This window comes from Liolophura sinensis, chromosome 7 (assembly GCF_032854445.1).
Source record: "Liolophura sinensis isolate JHLJ2023 chromosome 7, CUHK_Ljap_v2, whole genome shotgun sequence".
Classification (NCBI taxonomy): domain Eukaryota; kingdom Metazoa; phylum Mollusca; class Polyplacophora; order Chitonida; family Chitonidae; genus Liolophura; species Liolophura sinensis.
The window spans coordinates 6,781,419-6,808,257 of NC_088301.1; the positions used below are offsets into that span (position 1 = coordinate 6,781,419).

The window sequence follows — 26,839 nt, forward strand, 5'->3', positions numbered from 1 at the left end:
TGCTCGCATTGATTTTAAACTTTTAAATAAATGAACATACTCCTACACATGTTCGATCTATGGGCCAACTTTATATCAGTTGTATGGATTTAAACCCAAATGTAAGGTACTAATTCATTTGAGAGTTGCATAGTGCCATACTCAATTTTTTTTCACCCATATTATAGTGGTCAGTTTTATGGGTGGAGGAAGTGTCCATCATAATCCACTGACCTTTGGCAAGTTACTGACAAAGCTGACATACCGAGCAATAGTAACACTGGTTCATAGTACAGGAGGGTTGTTCCAGTATGGCTGTGAAACGCGCATCATACTGACTTAGAAATGCCTAAACTTCAGGTTTGTGACAGATCATCAGGCCTCATGACAATAAATGCTTTATACCAAAAGATGTGGATTTGCAGCACTACTTGTCATCAGAAAACAAGCCATTATGCAGCATAATGATAATCCTTACAGCACAGGTGCCGCCCAAAAGCTTGAACTTTGGAGCCTGCGAGACGCACGTAGGCTTGTTTCGACCAAGCCTCATCACTAATGTCCTTGCGTACAACTATTTAATCAGCATTCATCAATAAAACTGACTCTTCTACCTCCATGGTTAGAGACGTGCTATACACACTTTGGATAAAGAGAGTACATATGGATAAAGTATTATTAGAACTAACAAAAGTTATTGTTTTCTGAAATCACCTCCCTCCTCACCATGACCTGAGGGACCAAGGCGTTCTTCAAGATTTCTGTACAAATGTTGTTAGTGTGGCAGTGATATAAAGCGAACGCAGAATGCGACACATGCGCTGTAAGGAGTATGTCATTATAAACATCTCATTTTTAGGCAGTAAAAAGGCTTTTCCTCTATATCTTCAGAGATTTAATGAGATCATAAACCAGAACTGCAATACGTTGGGCAAAATAATGAAACCGTTTATTCAGATGATACTGAGTGAAAGTGGCAGATACAACAGTAGCAATTACAGAAATGAGCAATTCCAGTAGTGCGGAGAAAAAAGAAAAGATACCTCAACCATTCACAATGCGCAGTTCACAGCATCACCAGCATTTTCACCTCAAAGTACATACAGATTTTATAGCTAGATGGACAGGACATGGTCCAACATCACACAGATGGGATGGTTGTAGATAGACTAGACAGTTTTCACAAGACTGTAGTGGATAAAGGATATATATGTGTGTAAGTATCGGAGATCAAAGACTAGACGGTACATGTATATATAGGGGGGGGGGGGAGAAAAAAGAAACGGCAAATGTAATCACAACCTATACTAAATGATATGATAATGTCTATAAATAAAGCAAACCAAGTGATTATGACTTCACACCACTTAAACCAAAGGAACAAAAAAGGTTTGCTTGATTTCTACATCAACACAGCAATAGGGCTTCCTTATGCAGGATCAAAGCTAGTGCTGTAATAAAGATGACATGAAAGCACTGGTGGGACATTTGGCAGCTGGTAGGAGAGCACAAACATGCAGTTTAAGAATCTCTTCTTTTTAAGAACGATGGCAAACTATACTGCTTAAAAATGTGGATATAAGGATGGTACAAAATAACAATTTATCGTGCACGTTGGCCAAGGCGTTATTTAATAGTCTAGTTTTCGTAGATCTTCTGCTTCAGGGTGTGTATAATAATGCATCCTACATACAAGACTACCATATACAGCAGCTGATTCAGCACTATTATGTAGCATCTTTATACACAGCTACAGTCTCCTATAAATTGACAGACATGTCAGATGTTCTACCCCACAACTGTTGCTCTATATCAGGAATATAAGTACTAATCATTATCCAATAAACTACATGAGTATACACCTACAATAGGTTCTGCTATCTCTAAAAGACATTCAGGAAGAGGTCACTCTCGCTTGAACTCTAAACCTAACTAGTCCTTACCTTTAATATTAAGGTGATGCCTAGTGCATAATACTATGAAGCCTAAATAAAAATATGCATAGATAATTCAAAATTCCTCCAGACTTTCAAACGACATCTTTGCTTTGCTCTAGTATGTTATGTAGTACTAATAATAAAAATCAACGAAACAAAGATGAGATCCCATTCTACATAGATAACTCTAGTTGAGCTATAACCTTGACATGTATGTTCAGTGGTTGATTATTATCCAGCCCTTTGTAGAATGGGCTCTCAGTCCCACATTCCGGGCTAGTGCGAGTTGTGACATGCATTATCAAGCTTGGTTTATGTCACTGGAGAGCTTCACAGCAGAAGGATCAAGGGAGATGTGTATTTGAACATCCATGCATAGCAACAGTTTAATCCAGAGAAGAGCCAGTAAAATAGTCACAAAACTGTACAAAAAACACAACAGAAATGACTTAGTGTTAACAGTTATTTTGTGCAGTCACACAATTCATTTATACATGAACATCTTTTGGGTTAAGATCAGTGGTGCCACATCATCACACTTACAGACATGTATCATGGCTCTTCAAGAAAGCACACTATCAGTTATGATGGCTAGATGCACAAAAACTCACTTCCTTCCCCCCCCCTCCAATGAACTGGTATGTACCACATGGCATCGTCCAGGCATTTGAGGGAAGGGTTCATCGCCAATACATCCGTGACAATAGCAACAGAAGTTATACTGGTCAAGAAAAAACAGGAAATACCTTTAGGATACTTAAGTCAAGCTTATTCAATGGACAATCAACAATGGCAGTGTCAAAATGAAAGTGAAAGTCTAAGAAATAGAGCTGTTCCCCAGGCAGGTATGGCTAAGCTTCTTTCTTTCTGCACAATCTCAGCTCTATGTACACCACATGTTGGTCCCCTTGGCAGCTGGTTGGTGACCCATGCAAAGTGGGTGACTTGTTCAACTCGAAGCTTCAGTGGCCTCTCCTTCAACAGGCTGAATGCTGTTCTTGTTCTGGCGCACTTCTTCGATTCGGCGCTCCTGAAACAAAATGCACATGTACTGTGAGTTTTTTTTTTTTAAAAATAAAATATCAGTGAATTACTCATGATTCGTTTGCACATTTGGCCTGAATCTGTTTTGTTCATCTTAGAATGGGGTTTTGGGTTTGTTTGAAACATAGGATGACATTTAGAGGAAATACAGCCCTTCAAATGAAATTTCATAAGTTTATTAAAGTAAAAATGGCAATGGGAAGAGTTTTTTTTGTGACAAAACAATAATTAATACCTGGTAAACAATCTAACAGCAACACAAAATGGCTAAAATAAACTGAACTATAAAGTGGACTGCCACATTAAGGCAAACATGTTCAAAATTTATATCTTATCAGAGGGAAACAGTGGTTCCTTGACCCTAAGGGCCTCCCTTACATGCTCTTTCAGTCTTTTCTGTATTCCATTCAGGAACTCTTCACGGTTTTTCAAAGCAGTTGTCATGCGCTGCACCATTTTTTCCTCGTCAACCTTGTTAACATTTTCGCTGGCTTTGCACACCTCTTCAATGTGCTTGGCCTGGAGGAAAACAGGATCACAGGAAAAAAGGCAAATAAAAACAACCAAAGCACAGTCTAATCAACACAAAAAACATTCTCAGGAGACTAATACAATAGGATAAGAAAACACTGCGATGACCAAAAGCTTTGGGGGGAAGCACAAACTCGAAGGGAAATACAGCGTACTCTACATGTACAAGTTTCCACAATTCCAGGCCTGAATAGTTTGACCACACAGTGAGCAGCAGAGATGGCAAGGTCAGGAATAAAAGTACCCATGAAGATGTTATTGTCATGAGAACTGCAGAACTTCACAAAGCTTCTTAAACTGATTTCTCTGAACTTTTCTCATAAACAACGCTGCCTTATGGAGCTATGACCTTGACAACATTTTTTATGAAAAAAGTGAAAAAAAAAAAACAACTTACGAAGCTTTATGAAAGTACAAGTATAAATCTAGGCACAGTGTACATGTAGTTTGTAGTAAGAGTATAAAAGTATCAACAAAAATAAATGAATAGGTATTGATAGAAGCAGAAGTCTGTAATGTTAGTGCCACATGTATGTGCATGTAGGGCAGGATACAAACTTCTCGCACTGGATGCTCATGTAATACTTCAAATTCCTAAAATAAACAGCGTGCATTTGCTGCCTAAATAACACTTATCACCCAACAGTAAGTTCTTACAAGCAAGGTAAACTGTGTACACCAGATGCAGAACCATCTTCTTGAGTGAATATGCTAATCTATATACGGATAAAACATTTGTTTCAAAGAAAGCTGATCAGTCCCTGAGGGTGAAGCATTTGACAGCTTGAAGAGAAAGGACAAGTGCAAAATACTGTACATGTAGTGCTGTACCAAGGTATGTATCCAAAGCAGAACAGAGTTGGTGGACTGCTCCATGTTGTATGGACATACAGGACACCTGGTCAATGTGAAAGGCTTTGTAGTGTTAAGACATGGTGCGATATAATTAAAATGTATTATCTTACTTTCACATCTGTGTGGCTAGAATGACAAAACTGAGCAATGCAATTTAGATAAGGTCCATAATTGTTTCCAGGAAAACATTTCGTGACGTTTCCATTGTAGGGCAACAATAATTTGAGGTCCTGCATGCAGGTAATTTTCTTCTTGCCTCAAACTGCTTGCACCCACAATTACACACGTTAGAGAACAAGTCAGATATTTTGCTATATACATGTATGTAATTTACTTTGCAATGCCACACTCAAAAGTAAGTCCAGAGTTCTATAATAGAGTAAGGCAATGTATCGTTTATCAGGAAAAACTAGTTCAATCGTGTCATGGCTCATCAGAGAAGGAGTTCTACTATTACAGAAAGTCTCCATAGACATTGCAGGAAGAGAGTGGAACATGACAAGAGAGAGCACAACACTCACATGCTCACGCAAGCGATCAATCACAGACTGTAGCTGGGCGTTCCTGTTTTCCTCGTGGGCCTCATACTTTTGCTGCAGTCTCTTTTCCAGCTCTTTGCTCAGGCTGTCGCTGCTACTGCATGTCTCATGGACATGCTTCAGCTGAACATCAACAATATCATGTCACAACTTTGTCAACAGCATAATTTATCTCTAATACTTATTCTACAAAACTCTCGCCTGTGGATTAGACTCAATGAACATATATATTAGCTCAAAACTCTGCAAGATTTTCGGCCAAAGGTTTTCTTCTCCCCACCCTCTACAAAAAAGGAAATAGCTGTTTGTGTTCAACAACAACAAGAAAAAAACGGTTTCATTGAAATTCTTCTCAAATCTGATATAACAAGGGGTGAAAATTAGCACACAAAATGTCTCCCCACACCTGAGGCATGTTAACTTTTTGACAGGCAAATGGTTTTAGCAGTCATGGATGCCTATCCACTCTTTTTTTTTTTCTCTTTTCACTGTCTGCCCCTGAGGCAAGTGAGCCAGAAAGTTAATTTTAAACCCTGTGTATTACAATTGTTGATTTATTTATTTATTTTAAGCCATACCCAAGAATATTCCACTTATACCTCGGCAGCCAGCATTATGGTGGGAGGAAACCAGGCAGAGCCATGGGCAAACCCAAGACCATCCACACGTTGCTGGCAGACCTTCCCACGTACGGCCGGAGAGGAAGACAGCATGAGCTGGACTTGAACTCATGGCGACTGCAGCGGTAAGAGGCTCCTGTGTCATTACGCTGCACCAGCGCACTAACCAAATGAGCCACGGAGGCTCTATAACAATTATGTTTTGAGTACTAAAGTATGTTTTTCAGGTTTAACAGCTAAAACGTTTCAATTTGTTGTGTGAACTCACATGCTCACGCAGCCGCTCCTGCAGAGCTTTGATTTGGGCCTCACGGTTCTCTTTCTTCTCTTCCAATCGCTTCCTCAGTCTCTCCTCCGTGGCCTTGGCAAACTTCTCTTCCTCTTCCCGAGCTTTACTCACACCAACCTGAATCTTGTCAGCCTGCTTGGCCAGACTCTCCAGTTTCTGTGCCTCTAAAGACTGGTGAAGAAAAAAAAAAAATGTTTAATAAATTACGAGTCAGTTAGCGATTCCCAGCCTGCCCTCTCTTGGTTTAATACTTTTAAACCAGTTGGGCCTAAACCTGGTACCACGGCAGTAACCAGCTGCACAGGCAGAGAGCTAAATCCCTCAAATTACCATGCTCGATTTGTACCCATACAAAATATTTTCAAAAGGATTTATTTACTTAGTTTTTGTTTATTTATTTAGTTGATTGTTGTTTGATAATGCCATGATCAATAATTTTCCACATACAAAATGGCAGCCAGAATTATGGGTGGAGGAAACCGGAGTGCCCGGGGGAACCAACCAACCTTTGGCAAGTTACTGATATCCAATCCATTGCATGTTGGAAGACAAGAGGTCTTCCATAAACATTAGACGGTGCCAGCAGTTAGATGAGTGTCGCCGACTCATTTTTATTTAAGTCTCAAAAGCAGTGAGAACGAGTGAATCTATAAATTCCCTGCCAGATGACACTTTTTTTTTTTAGGCTGCTACCTAAAAGCAATATTTTTTTTTTGTTTTCAAAAATGTAGCAGGCCGTTTTGCTTCCTAAGGAACCAACCTTTCTCTTTTCCTCAGCTCTCTGTAGTTTCTGTTCAATGGTCTCCTTTGACAGGTCAACAGCCTTGGCCTTTGGTGGGGATCCCTGTAAAGGGGCGTCAGTTGAGGCAGGCTTGAGGATCACCTCATAGGAGATACCTCCAGTGCTCTCTCGTTTGGCCTCTGAATCAAAACACATGTATACATCATGCAGGTGCACTCAAACTGATCAAACATCCAGCCTCTACACAATTGCTACTAAATACATACGTTGGCCTTGTAATATACATGTTTGCAAGCAAAAGGCAGAAATATTCATTTACAGATTTTTATTTAATGTACATTTTTTATGCACTTTAAATCTTTTAAATGTAATGGTCTACATGTACTATCTAGATTTCTGGATGTGACAATATATATTAGTGGTATCAGGGCAAATACAATGTTGTCAACTGACTACAAGTCATTCCTGGAGATAAAGGCAATTTGGTAAACCAAGTAAAAGCTGGTGAAAATGACCCATGGGACAGAAAATCACAGCATTTCAATCTATTTCACTTTGATATAAATTTGTTGATTTAAGTGCCAACCTGTCCAAATGAAGGAGTGATTTGTTTTTTCCAGGGTTTGGCACACAACTGCTCTGCCCATGTTTAGTGGACGGTAAACTATCACAATTTACAGATATCTCAAAGGATGACCTGCCAAAGGCTGTCTTGGATGATCTGATGTCTCTTGAAGTGACATGTACATTGTAGATTCCAGGACTACATGTATGTCTATTTGTATGACGTAATTATACAAAATTTTGCATCCTGCTTGCTTAAAACTTGGTGTTGATAACAAAACTATTAAAGATAGTGCTGAAAAACAAAAACAAGCACATCTAAATGCCAAAAAAAATAAATAAATCAATAAATAACTTAAACAACTTGAAAACAATACATCAACTTTAAACTTAAAGTTACAAGTACATAGATCAGAGCCAAATACATCTTTAATCCAGGTGCTCTTGATTCAAGGAAATGAGGCATGGTATATTTTTAAATGCCTGATATATAAACTTTCTTTCCCAGATCCTTGGGTCAAGTCAAACTTGGTGGCGGCAGTGGCACCTCCGATTTCTGGTGGCCAATGGAACGACACATGAGACAGAAAGACATTACAGCAGAAACTGAAACACTGTAACATTGCAGACATTGTGATAAAATGACTTTTTGACAAGGTCCTGCTTAACATGACTCAAATATAAGCTGCCTCTTACATTCACCAGTTTCAAAAGTAAAAACTTTTTAAAAATGTCTTTTTCTTAATTTGGCCTTTTGCTGAATTTTAGCATCTATATTAAAAAATGGCTGGAAACCAAGTTTTGCCTGCATTTGGCCCTGTGAATGTACAAGGAAGTAAGGAATCTCCCATTTCTTCTGCACCATCTATCCTGCAGTCTGCGATGAGGAAAAGAATTTGAAAATAAAACCACACACACACACAAAATCCTTCTCTCATAAGATATGAGAAGACAGGACACTGGTTGGTTTATTACCAACAATCTTATATGTATTGTAAAAGCATAAATCATGCTGAAGGAAAATGAACAATTTCGACAAGTACACGGCAAAACCAAGACCAGGGCTAAACGTACACATTGTGCACTTCTATAAATCTAAAGCTCAGAACAACTACAAGGTTATAAAAAGATTACAGGAAAAAAAGAATAAACAGGAAAAATAATAATAATAATAATAATAATAAAAAAGAATATATAAATAAAACAAAGGTCTTCTCATTATCCAAATTATGGCATACATGTACAAGGCAATGCAACACTTTTAGATGACAGCCCAACTCAAAAGACTTGGTGCTGATAAGCTAAAGCAGGCTGAGTGACTCACAACAACACCAATCAATACAGGGCACATGTTTGTCAGCTGATAGGCCCCTCATCCGATAGAAAGGTTTGTACATAGAAATCATGTACAGTGTGTGTGTAAGTAAGAACCTGCCAAACATACCCAAACATCTGAGTTCAGTTTTATGAGACAGTCCCAACAATGCACCAAGTGCACTATAGTGAGTTTGTTACTATACTACGGACATCATTCCACGCGGAGGTAACGACTGCTCGATTAAAAAGGTCCCTGCCACAAAATATTACCTTGATACGGAAACATACGGATCAATAGAACTCTTAAAAAGTAGGAAAAATGGACATCTTAGTCATGTGCAAAATTTTATGTTAAATGGCAGTTTCTTGAAGTCATATTTTTCTTTCATAGTAGTGTGTGTACATAGTAAGAGGTATATGTACATTGGCATTATGCAGAAATGTGAAGTTGGTGACCAGTCATTTATGAGGCTATTTTGTTTCTAATTTGTGCCCCCTGGATAAAAAGCCATCTTAAATTTAGTCAAAAGTTTAATTATTAAAATTTGTATGTTCCCTTTTATTATTTTAACTGGAATTTTTTGAACAATAATCTACCCAGAATTTACGTCGTCAAGCAGTATTTTGTCCTCACATCAGAAATAACAATTTTCAACTGATTTCAATTTTAACTTAAGACCACTTCGTTATTCCAGGGCCAGGACTTCAATTTTATTTTAAGGAACAAAAAGGATATAAGGAAATAATTTTTGTCTGGTGGGTATTTGGTACCACCTCTTCGAATACGTGGTATTTACATAATAAGTTCCTAAATGAGGATGTGATACTTGTCTAATAGATTTACATGTATCTATGTTCAAATCTGCTATTTTCTCCTTCCACATGTGTTAAACCACAATTTTAATTGTGTTTATATTTATAATAGATTCCTAAATATATTCATAATTCTATTCAATTTAATATATATATATATAAAAATTACATTCAAATAAATTTGTTATGCCCGTATCACATATTCATTTGGAACAAATAATACCTAGAGGTGGCCCAATATACCTAGTATACATTTTTTTTTTTTCATATGTCTTTACCCTTTAAGAAAAACCTAAAAGAATACTTAAAACCATATTTACTAACAACTTTTCACACCTTTTCATTTGAAGTCTTTAAATGTGTTCAAAGCAGAGAGTTGACTAGCCCTGATTGTAAATGCATACTCAACATGACTCTAAATGACCAATTAGTTTTCTTCCTTTATTCTTTGGTCTTCTTCAATTCTACAGGTATTTAAAGGAGGTGGTTTTCTTCTCTGTAAGACTTGGTGGTCTACCAGCTGACTGACAAATGTGCCCACACATCAACCAGACTACCTTTCCAGACAATGATGGCATCAAAAAGCTCGCTGTCTGGATGGATTTGATGGTGGATCGGCTTTTTGGGAGACTCCCTCAAACAGAGGAGCACACCCAGCCATTTACAGACTGAAGATAAAACAAGAATGCAAAGTTGACAACTACCCATAAGAATAATCCAACATTTCATACAATGTATCACAAGACTGAGAAAAGAAGGCAGCATAAGTAACAGAATAGTCTACAATTTTTAAACAATTATAAAAGTTCGGATCGCTTATTACTTTAAGTGACCTTAAAGTAAGGTCACTAAAACCTTAGGAAGCTGTCCATAACAATTTTTCCATTCAATTTTTTTTTTTCCTGACATCAGAAGAAAAATAATTTCTCAGCAGCTTAAAATCAAGGGGAGTAACTTTTGTAGGAATCTGCTAAGCTCTTTAAGGTCAAAGTGTCCTGCCATCGAGAGCAGTATTACCAACTGCATCACACACTGTAACTGATCAGAACAACTGACCCAGCAGAAACTAGGTTCAATGACATGGTACTCCACTGTTGTAATGGTTATAAATGGTTACTCCTGCATTACATCGGGACACCGTTAAAACCATGATGCACACCGATGGGCAGCACTGCAACAGTGCAGAAACATTGATCCATTCAAGCATTATCCAAGTTGTCTGGGCCAGTTCCAGAGAGCAGCTCTATGTAAATTGACTGGTCTTCCGACGGCAGCTGTTATTACTGCTCCAGATGGCATAAAACACACTGGATGAAACTTGTCCCTGACCACTGTAAATCCACGCACTGCAGCCATACCAGCCAATTACAGCATCTTTTATTTGCATTTCTCAGCCTGTGTGCAATGCCGTTCTTTATACTTCCATACTCGAGTACTTTCAATTTGGTGACTAATCCCAACAGTTGGTGTCTGTCTCGTTTCCATAGAGACAAATACTTTCCTGCCACACAAGAAGGCACAGTGTAATCGGAATACATATTGACTTCACAGTTCATTTGCTAAACACCACTGAACATGGATCGGTTAATAAATCAAGCTCTAACATCCTTCCACCGTGCTAGAAAGAAGGCAAACAATGTAATCAGATATATACAATATCAGATTATGGAGGCTTCTTTCTTTAAGCAACACTGCTTAGCATTAAAAAGCAGTTCATTACAAGGAAATGAAAGTCTCTTCAAGTCTGCAAACACAGCTGGGCAGCAAGCAAGTTTTTATAATCAGCAATTGTCAGAGAAATACAAAGTACATGTACATACCTTGAGACATAGTTGTTTTAATGGATGGGCTAACTACTCCAAATTGATGCTAAGATAAAGGCACTAGCTACAACGTCTGGGCTCTCCAACACACGATCCAGATCACAATCTACAGCAGCCTTCCCACAGGACCTGAAATCCGTAAAAACAGACATGACAGCCACAATGAGATACATGTAATATAAAAGCTATTAACACCAGACATAGCATGTGAACTGTTCTTATATATGTAAAACCAGCTTAAATCCAAGACCATATTGTTGATTCACTGCCATTGTCAAAATCTACAAAATTTGTTGTCTGTGGATCAAAGATAGGATAAATCCAACCATTCTGCCCCCAGTGCTTGACAGATAGCCTGGCCAGCCTAGTACTACAGGGTAGATATAAAAGTAGATGAGTCAGACTGCTGCTAGCACCGCCAAGGCTCACTGCAGCACAGACGATAGCAGACTCAGGCCTCAGAACCAGCCAATAGATGATGCCAGCATAATTCATTATGTTACAGGAGCGACCTGATGAGGTCATCTTCATGATCCAATCTAAAGCCAACACCCGTACTCACCTCTTACCTATAAGCATAAATGTGTAAGGAAAATATCCAGATATAAAATGCGAACCAACACTTGGATAAATGGTACATCAGTACTCAGAGCCATGTGAATGATCAACACAGTCTGACGTCATCCCTTTAGAATATTGTACGATTTACACAAACATGTGTATACATCTACACCTATGTCGACACAAGATAACATATATCCTGGTTTTCCTCCACACTGCATCCCCTACAAGGTATTATTATATGCAATATTCTTGAACATCAGACGCCAATCCAGTAAAATAATGTTACACATATTCACGCCACAATACTGGTGTTTAGTTGTGCAAGACACTAGGTATACACTTTTAGTCTTACAGATTCTTGCTCATGGTCTATATGGTGCAGCCAGGAGACACTTTACTTACAGGACAATTTTCTATTCTAACCCTTTTAGGATGTAATCCCCACCTTCATATCATCTGTATGTACACATAATTTAAGGATAATCAAGTCCAATATTGAAGGAAATAGTTTGGGAGCTAGTAGAGGTTCATTGGTCAAGTCGCGTACGAAAGCTTGGACTCACAGACACATAGAACGATAGGACAAAGGTGCAAACTCCAAAATGTCAATTCTTAAGTGTGGCAAACATGCACAGTCCATGTGGAATGAGAATCAAATTTCCAATATTCTAACATTAATCCTGTTTCTTTGGCCTTTTTTGGCCTTTGGCTTCTATTTGGGCTCTGGTTAAGTATATGAAACATTGCCTGCATTACCTGTATGTACTTAATAATTGACCGCCCCATCAGTTTTAAACCTTTTGAAACACTTTAAGCTACATAAAAGGTTCAATCACAGTAGAACACATCATTTTCTTCTGTGACATTGCAGTGCTTGTGTACATGCCATGTACTTGTGTTTTCTGAGCACACTTAAACTGATATTTGTGATGTAATAAAGAAAAGAAAAATAGTTCATAACATGGGACCATTTAAACAGTGCAACGAAAGTTAGTTCCCCCAAAACATTGTTTGATATATCCCAGGATATGTACCAGATCGCAATGAAATCGCATGCACTGTCCCAGTAATCAGGCGGACGCAGTATAATAGGTGTCTCATGATTGTTTGGGCACTCAACCGTCTCGCCCTGACACTAGCATCTGCTCTGAGATGATCTCAAACCTTCGGTGCTGAAATTCAGAATTTCTTGTGAATTTTTGTGGTGCACTCAAACCTGATGTGGTTCTGTTCCTTAGTACAACGCTGACGATTCGCCGATCTTGTCTTTGTGTGGTTGCCCTGGGCCTTCCACTTCTTGGCAGGTCCTTAACATCTCCTGATGTGAGACACATCTCCCACAATTTCCGAATGGTGTTTGGTGTCTCCCATTCGACGTGCAACCTGATTTACAGGGTTGTTAGCCTCCAAAAGGCCAACTGCAATCGCTCTGTCCATATTGCATAATCGAGGCATGGTATACCATAGTCACAGAACGTGCAACATTGAACGTCCAAGACTTGTGGACAGTAATGTGGGCAATTCAGGTCCGAGAACCTTTTATTGACCATCTCGATGCAGGTGATGTTTAAATTTCTTGCGGTGTGTGTCATGTCCTCAATGCCCGCACGAATATTTCTGGACTGGTAACACGAATTCTGTGATGAAATCAAAATTTGGCAGTGAAAAATCTGGTTGACTCCTTTTGTGAAATTTTCGACTGATTTTCAGTTTGCACATACCCATTAGCGCACAACTGCACCTGCACGTTAATCCTTGATATACCGCTTCTGCCTGATTACTGGAATAGTGTGTGCAAAATTTCACTGCGATCTGGTACATATCACGGGATATATCAAACAGCGTTTTGTGGGGAACTTACTTTTGTTGCACTGTTTAGTTATAGACAGGCAGGAGTTTTACGAGTTCCCCATTCACAAGCAGATCGTTACATAATTTTACATTATTCAGTTTACATTTTTTGTGACCATCTCTCACATGGAGATACAGAACATGTACCATTCGTGATTTTGCATGATGTCCATGGTATTAAGGCCTGTATTGCACACTGTATTCACATTGTAAGGTACCAAAGATTCAGCTTAATCTCAATGTATGCTGTCCTGTCTTAGAACTACAAATCAGAATCATGGCACTTAACAGAACTAGATTTACTAAGTATATGGCTACTGATGGATACTCAGTGAAATATCATTAACCAAATTCAATTTACTTTACCTTTGCATTGAGTGGGATAAATTTTACAGCTACTTGTTGGTTTGGTGACCTCTACATGTAATTGTACACAATCTTATACTCTGAAGTCAGTACAATGTCAGTTAGCTATGAGAAAAACAAATCTTAACACTAAACGGTAAACAAAAAATGGATGTAACTTCTACTGTACTAGTCTACTTGTATGCAAGAAGGGTCAACAATCATGGCTCACCATTTTACCATCTAAGGTTTGATCTGAATTATTAATAATAATAGTGCAAGGGAAAATACAGGTTACGACCTTTACCAACAATAGGGGCACATGCATGAGTACTTAATGCACACAACCAATGACTACTTTCCTGTCGAAAGAACTATGCAGTATATTACAGTCACTCAGTGTGGCTGATCAAATGTTGGAAACAAACCACTGATTACCCTATAGACTACAGTATTGATTTTTGCAGTCTGGCAGCTGGAGTCACGCCATCCTGCCTCAAATCGTACACCATCAGTTTAGCTGGCATCTTGACACAGACTCAGCAGGGTTTGATGATGTGAACACTTCGTCCAATGTCCTCCAGAGAATTTCACAATCAGGCTACTTCCCTAGGAGTGTCAGTATAAACCAGATTACTTAGACTTAGGTCCACAGATTCAGCAGGTTTATCCAAATAACCACTGTTCCAAACACCAATTTAGTTAACATTTCAATGCAAAACAAAATATCACAGCTGCAGTCAGTTTCATGGGTCAGCAAACCATGCAACCTACCCTTGGCAAGCTTGGCAAGTTTTAAACATATTTCATCGCTAGACAAGATGAAAACATTACTCAAAAAATAATATCATGAAACAATTTGTACAAAAAATTTGAGATTTAATACACTGGCTGTAAAAGCATGAGTTTTTTTCACTTCAAAAGAGTTGAGAGGTATGGAATCCAGTAACATGTTGCAAAAGTGACAAATGTGTTCAGCACTTCAGTATTCACATCTTTACAGGGTCAAAATGTTTGGGCATTCACATCAAAATAATAACAATGATCTCAAATTAAGCCCAGGTCATCACCAAGATTGACTCAGGAGTTGCAAAGTCTTGTGTCATATCAGCCATTCCATGTAAACTGCACTGCAATCTTTTTTTTTCAATTTTTTTTTCAACTTAAGAGAATATCTGAAAAGTTTACATTTTTTGAAGAAATATTTTCCATAGTTTATGAAAACATACTCAAACATCAGCTTTAACGCCTGCTAGCACTGACTGACCAGTGCAAAGTATGGCGTCACAGAGGTCACATCCATGTTCCAACAGGTCCAATAATTGGGTCATAGGAATTTTCAGTGGAAACTCCAAATCAAGGAAAAGTTTTTTCAGCATCACTGTTCAGACAAATATTGGTAGTGTTGCAGCAGCCAGGACAGTCTGCATAAAACTTTCACACCTCAAGTCACAGGGCGAAAATATTCTACCCCAATTACACGCGTCACGCCAGTCATGCAAGTAAGTATTTTTTTCTTTTCCCATTAAATAAATGTTACAAGAAAAACTAAGACCATGTATGATGGTACTTTGCTTTAAAGGTATGATGCAATGGCAACTAGAAAAGTAGGGATTGTTTTAATCAATTTAAAAATCTCCCTCAAACTCCGTCACGCAAACCACATAACATGTATTTACATGAATTCCATGTAACAAATCAACTTTTGTGAAATTTGTCCAACATTAAATAATTCAATAAATCTCACACTTCTTGCAGAATTAGTGAGACGTAATTCACTGCACCAGAAAGGAGTAAACAAAGTGAAAAATTGAGGGAACAAGAAGTTTATGAGGAGTATAAAGCTAGACAAAGCGCTTACAGTAATAAATAACAGGCAAGAAAGAAAGAAAGCAAATGTCAATAAAATGACAAAAGAAAGTAGGATTAGGATTTTCGATGAGAAGAGAAAGGCAGATAGGGAAAAACAGAGAAAGTGTAGACAAAATAAGAGACAAGATAAAGTAGAACGAGCAGCCAGCACATCAGGAACTAGTCACAGAGCCCACTGAGCATCTGGTTCCTTAAATAGGGCCACCATTCGTTTGGATGAGTGAGCGAGTGCTTGGGCTTTAACATCGTACTTGACAATTTTTCAGTCATATGACACCAATCATTTGAAAGAAGCTCTGCCAAAAAGTCCCAGAAAGAGGAAAGCTATCTTGTCAAATCTTGTCCTTGAGTTTGGTGAAAAAGAGAAAACCAGCTTTAAAGGAAGTGGAGTCACGTCACTTGGGCAAAAAACTATTGCAAAAGTCCAGAATTTCTAATGTCGTGATGACATCGATAGAATGGCTCCTGGAACGAGCCATGTCATCACCTTCAGAGAGAAGGGAGTTTAAACAAAGCTGCAGAAACGGCACCTTTTTATGAGTATCAGAGAATGTTAAGAGAACTTAAAGAAGAAAACCCTGAATTAAAAATAGGTGTCAGTAAGTTTGCAGAATTGCGCCCTTCAAATGTGCTGTTAAGTGCATCTACTGCATCAAATGTTTGCCTCTATGTTTATCATCAGAATTTCATCTTGGCTCTGGATGCTATCCATCTCTTCATTCCAGAAATCCCCACCTATAAAAAGGGCTTCTTATCATTGTTTAGTTTTCAGTGATGACACAAGTTGCTGGTTTTCTGAATGTGCTCATGAAAATTGTGGCTTCAACAATACCGTAAATACATGTATGTGAAAACCCATTCCGTAAATGATGATTCCGTAGATATACATGTAACACAGGTGAAGTGGTGGAAATGGGAGAATGTGGGCAGTACACTGGTCAAGTGCGAAAAAAACTGGAACAATTGATCAGCTCTTCAACTACATCAATTTAATGGTTCCAAAATACATGAGGCATTGCTCTGTGAGAAGATGGCAGGCAGAGAGGTATGAACATGACAAGGCTGAATCACTACTCCACTACTGCTGTTCTACAAATGGATTATGCCGAGGAAAAAGTCCAGTCAGGACACTGGAATCAAGCTCAGGTCACACTTTTCACATCTGGAGCATGGTTTAAGGGAAATATTTCTTCCCATGTAATTGTAAATGTCTACATGCGACATGAAAAAACCTAAGCAATTGTTTTTATTGGATGAAATCCTATCTGAAATTCTTGATAGGTATTACTGAAGTCAAAGTATGGACTAATGGACCAGCTAGCCAGTTCAAAAACAAGTTTGTGATGTCTATAATCCAGCTACTATCTCAGTACAAATATTCTGGAATTTTAGTGCCACTAGCCATGGGAAGGGTCCAGTAGATGGTGTTGGGGAAACCATCAAAAGACTTGCTGCTAATGCAGTGAAAACCTGCCAGTGTACAATCAATTGTGCAGAAGACAGATATAATGCTGTTCAACAATCCTCCATTCAAACATCTCTGGTCACAGCAGCATCTGTTGAAGAACGTGCAAAGTCACTGAACATGGAATTCATCTTTGATGGAGCAATGGCAATAAAAGGAATGTTTTGACTTCAGTGAACCTACCAACAATGGCTACATAACTAAACCATATACGGATAAAGACACTTTGTCAGTGGAGCCATACACTGAAGAGAACATCAGTGATGAGGATCTGTGAGGTGAAAGCCATTTTACACCAAAGGTTGACCATTTTGTACAAGTGAAAATCAGTGGAAAGATGGCAGATATTGCCTACATTTATACGGCATAGGTAAGCTGTTAGGCAAGCCTTTTAAGCATTACACAGGACTTGAAATTAGCTCTGGTCCGGTGTTCCAAGGCCAGTGGATTTTCTGTCAGACCAGTTGAGTTTGCAAAGCACTGGTCCGATGGGACAGAAGAAAAATACAAACATTTTCAGTGATTTTCAGTGTCTTATTTTTTTTTTTTTTCGTACATCGGCCGCATAAATGTCACTCATACATGGAGTGCGGCTTGCTGAAAAACAGCAGTCACCCTCCTCACACGATGGTGGGGTTCTGTTCCACACTGGCCACAGTTTGGTACACGGAAAGACCCGAGCGGTGTACAAAGAGTTCCGGACCATATCATTATGAAAAGGAAGTTTGAAGTGCGGAAACCCCCAAGCGATGTATCTGACGCATCGGAAAGATGATCTGACTGGAAGACAAGTATAGTCGATAAAAGAACAGCCTCTCCATCGTATGTACATTGTATCACGTACAAATGCCCCGCACAAGTTATCGATTTGTATGTATGTAAGCGTGGCAATTAATCAACAACAATGTTGCAATGTGGCGATACTTAGACGGAGCAAAGCCTCATGAAAAGAAAGCAAGATTAACTGACAATCAATTAAGTAGACTAATGTGGGACAAATGTGTGTAGTGACTGTGACATATTTAGTGTGAAAATAAAGGCATCCAATAAGTGACACTTAGTGACTGACCAGTCACCGTAGGGTTATCCAATTAAACCTGAATGACCAGCAGCTCACTGTCTGCTGTTATTAAATTTGAAGTATTGTGGTTACAGTTACTGCTAATACATTAGCGCTTGTTATGGACTTCTCACTATTTTGATTGATCATAGCAAAACAATTACTGTGCTGATCAGGGAAAATCAACTGCATGTATTACTGGATTTTTCAAGAATTTTTCTGGTGACACATTTCGCCTGGTGATTGATTTACACACCTTATATGGACACATAAAGAGTTTTTGTGTAAAGTTTGATTAATTTCTTATCAGTAAAAGTCATGTGTTGGCATGTAAAGTGTCACTTTAAGGTTTGTGCTGCTGCAAGTGCATTTTACATACCAAAGATGAAACTTAGGCTGAAATACAGTACTTTTGAGCTGATGTCATTTGTAAATGCAAAATTAGAAATTGTTTTGTTTCAAGCAAGACCGACTGTACACTTGTAACACCCAATGATTTGTTCCCAAAGAAATGAGCCGTTTTATTACAGTGCTTGTTATGGCGCTATCAAGCGTGTCCTTTTCATTTTGTCAGGACCAGTAAACTTACGGTCAGGCCAGTAAAACTCTGAGAATACTTGTGGCCAGTTAGACTTTCTGCTTAAATTCTGGCCCATATTACATGATTATTAAATGTAATGATTGGCCCATTACTGCAGCACATAGCATATTGGTAAAACACTGGTTATTAAACCCTGGGTGTTCGTGGCTTTCAACCGACTACCATGACTGCAGGCAGAAAAAATCTTTTAAACCTGTTTATATTATGTATTTGAATATTGTATCAAACAGACAAGTGCACGAATCAAACACAATATATTTTCTTTCAAATTTTGCAACTACAAGGCAATGATGTTAAGCTGAGGTATCTCGCCAGAGGTGGTCACTGGCTGGCTTTATCACTGGCTCTCTGACCTTGATGATACACTGCCACCTCTTCGAAACATTAGCTGTGAAATGGCATCTCCAGACTTAGCAACCATCAGATTTATTTATTTCTTTAACTGATTGGTGTTTTATGCCGTACTCAAGAATATTTCACTTATACGATGACAATGACGGCATTATGGTGGGAGGAAACTGGGCAGAACCTAAGACCATCCGCAGGTTGTTGGCAGACCTTCCCACTTACGGCCGGAGAAGAAACAACAGAGGCCAACTAACATTTCCACAGAAACTGTTAGATAAAGTGGAATCTTTAGTGCTAGTTTGCCAGGACTCAAAACTTTTTACTTCAAATAAATTGAAAGATTTAGATTTAAACTGTCACAGATGTGTTCTGACATCTCCCATTGTGGTTATCTGCTTTCACTATTTTAAGGCCACTTAAAAATCTTAAAATTATTGTTGTGACTGTGTGTGAAACTGTTAATGTTTGTATTGGAATTTCTTGAAGGAAGTACATTTTATTAGGACATGTCACACGAGTCACATGTTGCCTGTCACGCGAGTCACAATCTGTAAAGTGATGTAAGTCCAGTTGATTCATTAAAATGTTGTCATCAGGAGTAATATTGTGATGTGAATTTATTAAAAAATCCTGTCCAATATAAAAAAATGTAAATATTTGTGAAAACGGGCTACAAATATGACATTCTGCCAACAAGAGTCAAAAAATTAATTTTGTGCCTGTCACACAATTCACAGTGCTTCAGTGATGTAATTTCTACTTTTTTTACACAGATGTTTGAAGTTTGTCTGTTCTGCACACAGCATGTACCTATAATGTGTACCTTAATTTGCATAACTTTCAATATTCAATTGAGGCATATATCAATTAAGATAGTTTATATGTCACGCGAGTCACTGTAATGGCTGATATCTACGTGTTGATTTCCACATGAATTCTGGTGTCATTTCTTTCCACAAAGTCACATGCATTTACTTATTTTTCATTGGTTAAAACTCAACGGGAAGATGTTCAATTTGCATACAAAGACAAACAGTGTAAAGAAGATGTTTATCACTCTAGTTTCTGTCACGTGTCACTGTCATATATGAGATTTCTGTGCTGTATTATTCAAGGTTCCTACATTTTTGAAAGGATTTACTTCATTGTGAAATACTCTGGTTTCAAACTTCCATCAGACAGTTACCGAGTCTGTAGAAAGGTGCTGATACCACTACAGCACTCAAGTTGATATGCTAGAATGTGTTTTTTGGACGTTTTTAAGACAGATGAACATGGTAAGGGATGAATATGCATGTGCGCGTCACATGCTTTTGTTAGATGGACTACATCTGAAAAGGGTCTCCTCCACATTTGGCCAGCTTCATTCTGAGACGCATGAATAAACTGATGTAAGTAGTGACGTCTTTACAACTTCCAATGAATCTGAATAATGGAAACATTAATAATTTCAGACACATAATGCCACATATATGATTATTTGTTGAGAATACTTCATCAACTTTCATACGGTTTCCAGGGTCTCTAAATTAAGTCACTCTACATGGTGTCATCCCTTTAAATCATATAGGATAACCTCAATTTTTGTCATTACTCCGAGGAGCTCGAAATATCAAACATTTTCACCCCTGCTTAAACAGTGTGCCAGAGTTTTTTCAGATGAAATTTCACCACAATGAATTCAACAGTAGCAACCTCAGCCTCATTCTGTTTCTCAGACTCATTGTGATTTTCTTCATCAGCAGCCACGTTCGAGCCGGCCTGAGTGGAAGATGGTGTAAATTCACGCAGAATCATGCACATAACAGTTAATACTGTGCACTGTGACAATAATCAGACGATACAGCAACCACTTAAAGTATACTTACCTAAACGAATCGTATAAAATTGGATTTTACACGGATGAAAAAGTCAACGGTGTGTCCTTTTCAGCTCGGCTGGTTTCAGATATTCAGCGCGCTCACTGATCCAAATTTCGTGACGTCAGATGCGTTCATTTGGTTGGCTCTTGAATAATCGAAATTTCATTGGGTGTTTATGACCTACTTCTTTCGTTTCAAAACTTGAATTTACATCGATATAAACATAATTTGCACAAATGGGTCACCAACGAAAACATTTTCAGCACCAAATAGTGCAGGAAACTGTTCAAATGTTCTAAAAATATACTTTAATGCGATGAATAAGCAAAATTTACATTGACCCCGGAAGTCAAAGCAAAGGTTAAGTTCAAACGCGGGAAATGGCGATGGTTACAACTGACAGAGATGTGTGGAAGCAAGTGAGATACAGAACCTCATACATGTAGAAAGTATGGCGAAAACAATTACGTTCGCGTGTATTGTGGTATTAACATTTCTGACAGTTTTCGGCAACATTCGTATAAAAACCTAGTAATTAAGATCTGATAGAGGGTGACACTATTGAAAAATCTCATACCGTGGTGGCCAGCCCCGCTTCACTCGGGTCTCCTGATGAGGCTCATGGCAGATATCTGCAAATTTATATTAGACCATATCTCTGTTTATGCTAAACATAGCACAACAGCGAAAGACTCAAAATAACCCTTATTAAACAATGGATATTCACAATATGTATAAAATTATCAGCAATTATAAGACTGACCTGATCATATGCAAAGATAATGACATATATATGCATACTAAAACATGCATGCATATCTATTTTTCAAGTTTTTAATCATGTACACATACATGTGTAAATCAACATGTACAGTAATGCTGATGTTGATCATTGACAGACCATCAGTGTTTTTTGAAAATATAGTCTGCACCACAAAAGGGCTACAGGCCCTTAACTGACATAAGCAGTGAACTTTAAATGATTGGTTTAATTCAATCTGCTCTTCAGTATTTATTCTCTAAAATGTAGGAAGGGTGCCCAACAGAGGGATGTGAAAGGCTTGTTTTGTGCCAAAGTTTGGGTGGTTAACCACTGGTGGTTTTGGTTCGCAAACAATTTAAAACGTTCGGCATGTTCTAGTCCCTGTCTTCTTGTAGTTAGCATGCCAGCACGGTGCAATGACCCAGGATCTTCTCACCAATGCAAACCTGTAGTGGGGTTCCTCCGGGTTCTAACCAGTTTACTCCCACCATAATCTTGGCCGCCGTCATATATAAGTGAAATATGTGGTCGCTTTGAGCTTATGCTGGTCCAGCTCATTCTTGCTTCCTCTTCGGCTATACATGGCTATGCATGACACAAGATGGTCGTGGTTTTCCCGAGCTCTGCCCTGTTTCCTCCCAAAAAAAATGCTGGCCGTAATCGTATAGGTGAAATATTTGGTGTAAAACACCAATTAGATAAATACAAGATAAGACAGAATTAGAAAGGATTGATTAGAAAGGAGTATATTCTTGATATAGTGTATATTTTATGTATTCAGAGGGTTATTTGTACAATTAAATTTTTTGTTGCACTGTGTACAATAGTGGACAAAGATAAAAGTCATTATAAATTTTGTGTCAGCTAATTTCACATATGCATACCTTTAAATTAGTTATTAGTGTTGAGGTGACTCACAGTTTGTAATGTATATCTTCCACAGTCTTTCTTCAAACTCCTTGACCGAGTGTTAATAGCAATGCAAGAAACAGTACAATGATTCTCTTACCAGTGCAGTTATTCTGAGTTCAAGTCCAGCTCATGGTGGCATCCACCCTGGTCGCAGTACACAGAAACAACTGCCAGCAACCTACGAAGGGAAGTTTTCTACCTTCATAATGCTGACTATCGTCATATCGTGCAATATTACGGTGTAAAACTCCAGAGAAAAAAATAAACTAAAATAAAATTCATTGTGACAATAGTAGTCTCCGACTTTCATATACAAACTAAGTTTACCTACTTCCCTGGTTTGTTGTCATTGCTTCAGAATTTGTCTTGAGTGACTTGGACCAGTGGTTTGAACTGCTGCAGTGATGACATATTTTACTGCCAGAGGTGTCAACATCAAGTTCCCATTCCAACCATATCCATGTCAGGAAACATACATGCAAAAAGTAGTAGAATGTTTGCAAAAGGTGGGTATATCATGTGTACATGTAGCTGCTATCACATGCTCAGTATATACATTTGCACTAGAATTTGGCCTTTCCAGCTACAAATGTGGTCAACTTGGATTTTGATCATATTAACATTTTAACATTTGTAAATATTATTACAATTAAGATTAAATGCAAGTATACATGTAGAACTATTGGTGTTTACAGTACAGTCACTTGGTTCTCAGGCAATATTTAGCGGTGGTAACTTGGATCTTAAATCCTATTTTGTTCATGTCAGTTGGTGTTTGTGAACATGCAAAATCATGTATTGTATTTTGTTGGGGGCCCAGCAATTCAGGTGCTTGTGCAGCACAATGACCCAGACACGTCTCACCAATTGTGTCAGTTCAAGTCCAGGTCATGCTGGATTTCTCCAGCAACCTGGTCATGAGTTTCCTTCCACCATAAGCAAGCCACCATTGTATGAGTGAAATATTCTTGAGTACAACGTAAAACTCCAATGAAATAAGTAAATATGTGGTTTGGTTCTGTTTCAGGATGTGAATGGCATACTGGAGAGCCCAACAGGCACAGGAAAGACACTGTGTCTGTTGTGTTCAACGTTGGCGTGGTTAGAGGACAAAAAGTCGCAAGTCAGCTTTAATCAGCATATGGAGGTTGCAAACTTGATGTCGGATGAGTGTGCGTTAAGTGATAAAGCTTTCTCTAATGTATCTCAGAGCCTGAAGTCAAACTCAGCAAGTACCTGGGGTGGAAGTGAATTCGGTAAGTAACTACATGTAATTTTAGTGCATGAATTAAGAGCCACTACCACAACAAATCAAATGTACATTTCTGAATTATCAGTAAAACAAATTCTATCGGTGGTGTTTGCCATATGACATCACAATTGAGGCAGGATGCTGGGAGCTGTGAACGCTTGTTGGCCAGTGTTTCAGTTTGTTTGAAACACAGTAAAACCAGGTCTTTTCTGCTCTTGACTCCTGAGTTCCAACATCATAGATTCTACATGATTCCAACACCAGTGTTTCCATAAGGTTACAACACTGGACATGACCATATGGTTACATCATTGGCATTTCCAGATGGTTACTACAATGACGTTTCCCACATTGTTACAACACAGATGTTTCCACATGGTTACTACAATGACGTTTCCACATTCTTACAATACTGATGTTTCCACATTCTTACAACACTAACGTTTCCACATTCTACAACACTGATGTTTCCTCATGATTGCAACATCAGTGTTGTAAGCTGACCTAGGATAGGCAACCCTTCACAAAAGCCAGGTCAGATTAGGTAATCAGTGTATGAGTTCGCTAATTCAACATTTCCTATCCCACAGCTGTTCCGAAGGTGATCTATGCAACCAGAACTCACTCCCAGTTGTCTCAGGCCATACAAGAGTTGAAGCGAACAGCGTACAATAAGTAAATGTGCACACTACATTTTTTCATAGGGTCCTTCTCCTTTTAAAAACCTAAACATTAAAAATTTTAACATTAAGTATGAAGTCTGGAGATGTATGTATTTGAGATGTTTTATTTGTGCAAGACAGTCTTTTAAGGATTTTCATGCTCTTGTTTATCAGAAGATTCCTTTGACAATTTCATACCTGTACATTTATAACAATAATGACTTCTTTTATTACTGAGGGTTGTGCAGTCAAATAAATACACTGGCTGTTCTTCCTAAGAATTGAATACCTGGATTACCTGACTCTGCTTCTTTTGCAGCATGAAGGTATCTGTCATTGGTTCTAGAGAACAAATGTGTATTCACGAGCAAGTGAGGAAGGAACAGAGTAATGCCACAAAGGTAGGTTCATTTTCTAGTTTATGGCAATTGGCATGTTGTCGGTCACATAAAGTTTAGCATTTTTTAAGTGTCACAGTTTGCTTGATTCTGACTGATTCATTCAGATGAGGACATTTAAGAGTTATATGTGAAATTTGATTTCTCTTCAGGAAAACTGAACTGTTGCCCTCAAAAGTATCATTTCCAGGCCATTATACGCTTCTGACAGTGCAGTTTAACATACCAAACTTTAGATGAAATACAGTACTTTAAAGATATTCATGTTGCAAAAAGCTGATACATGTATATATATTATGCATTCACAGCCACAGTACAGACACATTGATAGATTTAACCTGAGCCCCAGCAAGCTTTCGGGCATTATGGCACACTGAGTGAGCAGGGGTTCGTTTAAATACATCACTCGTGTAACTTAACGCCTGACATGCGGGCAGAAATCGCTGCTGGCATGTTATTGGCTCGTGTAGCCTGCCCGATCAGGCAGCCACTATTTCTCGATACCCATTTTCCCCTTTACAAATAAATTCAACTCTTAATGTCCGATGGATGTCACGCGTTACTGTTTTACTCTCCTGTTATTGTTGTTAAAGGAGAAGAAAACCTTAAAAAAAATGACACTATAGGATGAAAAGAGCACATTTTTTTCTATTTGGTGGTGTCTGCTGCATAATTGTACAATTTTTCCTTGCCATACACATAAAGCCTGAAAACAGCACAGCTGGCATAAATCGCTGAATCCGTCGCGTCCTCCATCTTTAACACCCAGTAATTTATGCTGGGGGTTTGGTGCTTCTCAGCCAATGAGAGTCGTTAAAACTGCCGGCTTGTTCGTGTAAACTCGGAACCAACTTCCAGTATTCTGGTTTCCCGATCGTCAAGAGGAAAACGAACTGTACTGTTCACTACCTTCTAGGAAGAAGAGTTCTAACGGGAATGTACGAACAGCACTTCGGTGGTTTCCAACGGCAATTCTCCTCATAACACAGAAGACTTCAGGACAAGCTCTTAGGCAAAATGGAGTTGCCCACAGCAGATTTTGGCGCTGACTTTATTTGTAATTTATCAACATGAGGTACATATTGGAATTTTGTTTATGGCTTGCACCTGCGAGGAAATGCATACTCTTTTCAGTGGTATTTGATGGATATTTAAATTTTCTCTTCCTTTGACTTGGCACAACATGCCTCTGCCACACAAGAGTTCCTCAAAAACGCAGTTTTTGAGTTACGTCATTACGACAACAGAGTGACGTCCTATTGCAAAATGACGTCGCCACTTTACGGCACGGTAGGGCTAACAGCCTATCTTATAACATGGCACTGATTGTGTTTAGATCAAAGCATCGGGATAACATCATTAGTTTTGCAATATTGAGAACCCAAATCCATCCAAGAACATGATTCAGAAGATCAGTCCAAACCTTTTTTAATTAGTACTCTATATTCTATATACCACCTCATGTTAAAATTACCAGACTGGCCCTACTGTGCCGTAAAGCGACGACGATATGTCACAAAGGGACGTTCTGTCTATTCTGAGTTCATGATGACTGATGAAATCATCTCTAGTTGTTATTTAAGACTGTTTTTGTGGTCTTGTTTTGTTAGGTGGATTTCCGTAGTTTTTGGCATGCGGTTCTGAGATTTAAGTACCCCACGACTTGCCATGCCAGCACAAAGTTATTTGACGAGGGAGAAGAAAATATTTCTGTGAATTTCAGCAACATTTCGACATTTGGATTTATTCTCGCAGGGGTGGTAATAAAGGTCCTATTGTCTTTAATGCACACCAGCAATTGGCGTGTGTAGCCGTTTCAAAGTGGATTTAA

General features: G+C 38.5%; 2 protein-coding genes across 4 annotated transcripts in view; one reads left to right on the forward strand and one right to left on the reverse strand.

Moving 5' to 3' along the window:
- Nucleotides 1-906: 906 nt before the first annotated feature.
- On the reverse strand, nt 907-21,156 carry LOC135470362 (capping protein inhibiting regulator of actin dynamics-like). 3 transcript variants are annotated; one of them, XM_064749249.1, is made up of 8 exons: nt 21,028-21,156; nt 11,051-11,182; nt 9,788-9,898; nt 6,555-6,715; nt 5,774-5,965; nt 4,868-5,008; nt 3,339-3,479; nt 907-2,946 (listed from the first exon to the last, which is right to left on the reverse strand). In XM_064749249.1, exons 2-8 carry the CDS (start codon nt 11,058-11,060, stop codon nt 2,866-2,868), a joined length of 837 nt encoding a protein of 278 aa, XP_064605319.1. In that variant the 5' UTR covers nt 11,061-11,182; nt 21,028-21,156; the 3' UTR covers nt 907-2,865. The 3 variants fall into 3 exon arrangements, with proteins under 3 accessions (XP_064605319.1, XP_064605320.1, XP_064605321.1); XM_064749250.1 differs by lacking the exon at nt 21,028-21,156 and adding an exon at nt 11,380-11,482; XM_064749251.1 differs by lacking the exon at nt 9,788-9,898.
- Nucleotides 21,157-21,402: 246 nt separating this feature from the next.
- LOC135471408 (regulator of telomere elongation helicase 1-like) overlaps nt 21,403-26,839 on the forward strand; it is a 63,916-nt gene continuing 58,479 nt past the window's right edge. Inside the window, 5 exon segments of the mRNA XM_064750638.1 lie at nt 21,403-21,470; nt 23,055-23,202; nt 23,724-23,952; nt 24,539-24,623; nt 24,930-25,011. Coding sequence (XP_064606708.1) covers nt 23,101-23,202; nt 23,724-23,952; nt 24,539-24,623; nt 24,930-25,011 — 498 coding nt within the window. The 5' untranslated portion in view covers nt 21,403-21,470; nt 23,055-23,100.

Excerpts from the sequence above, each read along its gene's own strand:
- LOC135470362 (XM_064749249.1), bottom strand. Across the intron at positions 5,009-5,773 it reads AGGAGCGGCTGCGTGAGCAT|CTGAAGCATGTCCATGAGAC; the intron begins GTGAGTTCACAC and ends GTTGATGTTCAG. Across the intron at positions 2,947-3,338 it reads AGAAAAGACTGAAAGAGCAT|GAGCGCCGAATCGAAGAAGT; the intron begins GTAAGGGAGGCC and ends ATTTTGTTTCAG.